Below are 3,857 nucleotides of genomic sequence, written 5' to 3'. Positions count from 1 at the left end.
GTCGAGGCTGCGGTGATCCCGGGCCACCCGGCCGGGTAAGCCCCGCTGCAGCCCCCTCTTCCTTGTGCCCCCCTCCACCTGATAGGTGTGGTGGTCCGGGAGGCCGAGGACTTTTCTCTCTAAGGGGAATCGAGCCCACTGCTTCGGGCGAGGATGAAAGGGCCAGAGCGCTTGGATTTATTAGGGCCCTTGATTTTGCAGGGGCTAGAATCCCGGGAGCACTGAGATTTTGACGGGAGCGATTCCCTTCTGATGTGTGTGGTAGAGATAGATGTGGCTCCAGGGAATTCTAGGGTTTTTCTCGGAGAAGGGTCCCAGTTTATATGGGGGCAGGGCTTTGGGTTCTCCTAGGACGATAGATGGGTGGGGCCCTCGAACTGGGATCGGGCTCCCCAAGTTTCTTGGGTGCTCAAGGAGGAAGAGTGGGGGAGGTGACGAAGGAAATTTATGAGGGACTTAAGATGTCTTGGTGTTCTAGGGCTTGGGGGCGCCTGGATTAATTAAAAGGGACACTCGAATCTTCCTAATGAGGAAGACGTGGACTTTCGGGTCGATGGCGGAAGGGCTTGCGGGGAATGGTGCCGGTGGGGTGATCCTCAGGTTTCATAAGGGTTGGAGATGCTGTAGTACCCTAGAATTAAAGGAGTTCAGGCTTGAATGAGGTACCAGTGATTTCGCGGCAAGAGACCCAGAATTTCCTATAGATTTGGGGGTTGTAGCCACCCTTCCTGTGTACGGTGACGAGATCCAAGGAAACAGTCTGCCCAGCACCCCCACCCCCTGCCCGGAGCCCAGCGCTCCGTTACAAAGGCCCCGGGCTGCGCTCCCGCCACGGTCTCTGCGAATACGTTTAGTAACCCGAGCCGCACCGGGGGCGGGGCCGGGAACGGGTTAACCCGGAGAAAAGGCGGGAGGGATGACGGCAAGATCGGGGGTCCCGGAGGTTCCCACCCGGCGGCTTCCTTCCCCACTGGGCCCCTGCCGTCTTGGGAAGAGTCCACGCGCCCGATGTCCCCTTGGTAGCACCCCCCACTGCCCTTCTCTCAGGGCCTGCGCGCTCTCCCTCTCCCTCGTCCCCCTTAGCCTGGCAATAATGGATTTGTCTGGGGGGCCCCTTGGTTTCGACGCACTTGCGTCTGAGCTGAGGGCTCCACTACCCAGAATCTGAGACCCCCTGGGCGCAGAGATTTCTCCAAGAACAACTCTTTCCTCCTGGTCAGACGGGAAAGCGAGGCTCAAAGACCAGGAGACGCTGGCTCCGGGACACACGAGCTTGCAAGGGCAGGAATGGGCTAAAACTCAGCCTCGGGATTCCCAGTCCTGGGCTGTGGCTCCTTCTATATCCCCCTCCACCTCCGAACCCTGCTGGACGCACAGTCAAAGGACTTTACTTCCCAGCTGAGGCCTGTGGAAGTAGCGCCACCTACCGCCCATGCGCGAGATGACATCTAGTCCAGGACAGGGATGTGCCCGGAGGGCAGGGTCCTAAATTCCCAGACAGTCTGGGTTGGAAAATGCGCTTAGAAATCCCCTTTGAGTTCGTTTAATCGCTTAGAAAATACTTTAAAGTATCTTTTCCAAGAATACTTTACCTCCAAAAACTTCAGAAGACAAGTAAAAATGAGGTTGCTGTGACCTTCATCCCTAGAGAGACTAAGCTAATTTGCCTCCTATTGTATAGATAGGGAAACAGGCATCCAGCGCAGTGCCTCAAATGGGCCACATATCTATTTCCAGCACCCTCACGCCTTATCTTGGTCCCCCCCATCCTCATTGCCCTCCTTTGGGGAGTTCTAGAACCCTAGAGACCTGAGTGACTCCCACCCCTCTGTTATAGTGTTGTTGCTTGTCGCTGCTGCCCAGCCCGGTCACTCAGGAGGAGCCGTTGCTTCAGAGGTGGGTTCTCCTAGGTGGGGTACAGGTAGGGGTGACATGGAGTAGGAACAGAGGGGCTGTGGGCTCCCTTCCCCACCCCTCATCCCAGTTGGAGATCTGGATGCACTTGATGGAAAGAGGGACTTGGTCCCCTCCTGCTACACTTAGTCCCTGGCTGTCTCCGAAGCCTCCTGCAGGGTCCAGAGCTGCCCACCCGAAAAGTGTGCAGGCCCTCAGCGGTGCCTGGCACCAGGGCCCCCTGCACTGCTCAGCCCCAGCCCCAGCCCCAGCCCCAGCGTGAGGAAGAAACAGGTGTCCCTGAACTGGCAGCCACTGACGTGAGTGTGCACTCCCTCCCCTACCAAATGCTCAGCAGCTCCCAGCTCCTCCACCACTTCTGGCACATCTTCCACTCTACTCCCTGGGTCTCCTCCTCTCAGTTGTTCCCTCTCCCTCCTTCCCTCCTTCCCTCCCTCCTCTATCAACTTGTATGTTTCTATTTCTCCTTTTCCTCCCTATTGCAGTCTCTGAGCCTTTCAGTCTCTATCTCTCTGTCTGTCCCACTCTCTGTATTTGTTCTTTCCATCTCTGTCTCCTTCTGTTTCTCTCATTGTCACCTGTTTCTCTTCTTCTGTCTCTCCTCTTTCTCTTTCTCCCTTCCTCATCTGATTCTCCCACAGTCTTTGTCTCTGTTTCTCGCCAAGCCTCTAAAGAATGCTCAAGGCCTGGTCCCTGTAGAGGGGTGGGGGTGGGGGTGGGATAGAATGGTGGGCAGAGGCGACACTGGAAGCCCTCCTGGCTGGAAGGCCCCTTCCAGCTGGGGGGCGGGGGGGGGGGGTCAGCCTACCCGCAATGACAGCTCCTTCTCTGCCCCCTCCCACTCAGGCTGCAGGAGGCCAGAGCTCTACTGAGAAGGCGGCGGCCCCGTGGGCCAGGGGGCCGGGCACTGCTGAGTAAGAGGCCCCCACAGCGCACTCCTGCCGGCCAGGCCCGGGGTAAGAACATCCGCCTTTCCCCTGCCGCCGAGGGGGGGAGGGTTCCGGGCCTGATAAAGCCGTCTGGTTCCCACGGCCCAGCCGCTGCCTAGCTGCCCCCCATTGTAGCTCAGTACCCCACCCCAGGACACGGCCCCCTCTAGGGACCCTGACGTCCGGCCTTGAGAGGTAAGCCCAGGACAGGACCAGACGCTGGCCAGAGGCGCTGACCTGCGGGGGTGGGGCCGGGAAGCCAGGCGTCCGGGCTCCCCGCGGCCAAAGAGGGGGGCGCTGTCCCCGCAGAGAGCGCAGTTGAACTAGCCCAGACAACAAAAGCGATTGTGCGGGTTGGCGCCTGCCCGGTCACTGAATGCCCAAAATTGCCTGGCGGCTAGAGGCCAGAGGCCTCCCCTTGCTTCCCTTGCTCTCCTTTCGCTCCAGCTCTCGCCCCTGGGCTAGCACACCCCCTAGTTTTAACCACCCTCAAAAGTACCCCTCCTGCTGTGGCCTTCAGCCCAGATGTGTCCCCTCCTCCCTAAAGTCTTCCAGATGTGGGCCTCTGGCCAGATGTAAGGACCCCCGCCCACAGCCTCAGTTCACCGTTTCCCCTTATTCATTCTGACTTCTTTTACCAGGTGTGGGGGTTTCTGGCCAGATGCTAGTGAAGCCCCCCCCAGCGTCCTGCGCACCATTCAGACCCCCAGTTCCTCCATGTGCCCAGATGCAGACCCTCCTCTCCCCCAGATTGCACCTGGCTGCCCAGATGCGCCCGTGACAGTCCCTATCCATATGAAGCCCCTTTCTCTGTACCTAGGGCAGAGAAGCAGCCCTTAGCCGCCTCCCCAAATGCGGCCCCCACTTCTCCTTCCTCTTTATGGATTCGGGCCTGTCTGGGGGAAATGAGCCCGCCCCCACCTGTTCCCTTCCTCGCCGCTCCCTCGTGGGCCCCATTCACTTGTTGAAGCGAGGAGGGACAGAGGGGGCGCCCCCTCCCCCTGTGAGTCTAGC

At 59.2% G+C, this 3,857-nt stretch overlaps 1 protein-coding gene across 1 annotated transcript in view; it reads left to right on the top strand.

The window, feature by feature from the left end:
• The window catches only part of LTBP4 (latent transforming growth factor beta binding protein 4), a 44,583-nt gene that overhangs the window by 2,164 nt on the left and 38,562 nt on the right, over positions 1-3,857 (top strand). The window contains 3 exon segments of the mRNA XM_014541694.1: positions 1,838-1,896; positions 2,063-2,213; positions 2,761-2,870. Of these exon segments, the coding sequence (XP_014397180.1) occupies positions 1,838-1,896; positions 2,063-2,213; positions 2,761-2,870 (320 nt within the window).

Source organism: Myotis brandtii, unplaced genomic scaffold, assembly GCF_000412655.1.
Source record: "Myotis brandtii unplaced genomic scaffold, ASM41265v1 scaffold277, whole genome shotgun sequence".
Classification (NCBI taxonomy): domain Eukaryota; kingdom Metazoa; phylum Chordata; class Mammalia; order Chiroptera; family Vespertilionidae; genus Myotis; species Myotis brandtii.
The sequence above is the reverse complement of the archived record's forward strand: the minus strand, read 5'-3'. Positions and strand labels throughout refer to the sequence as shown.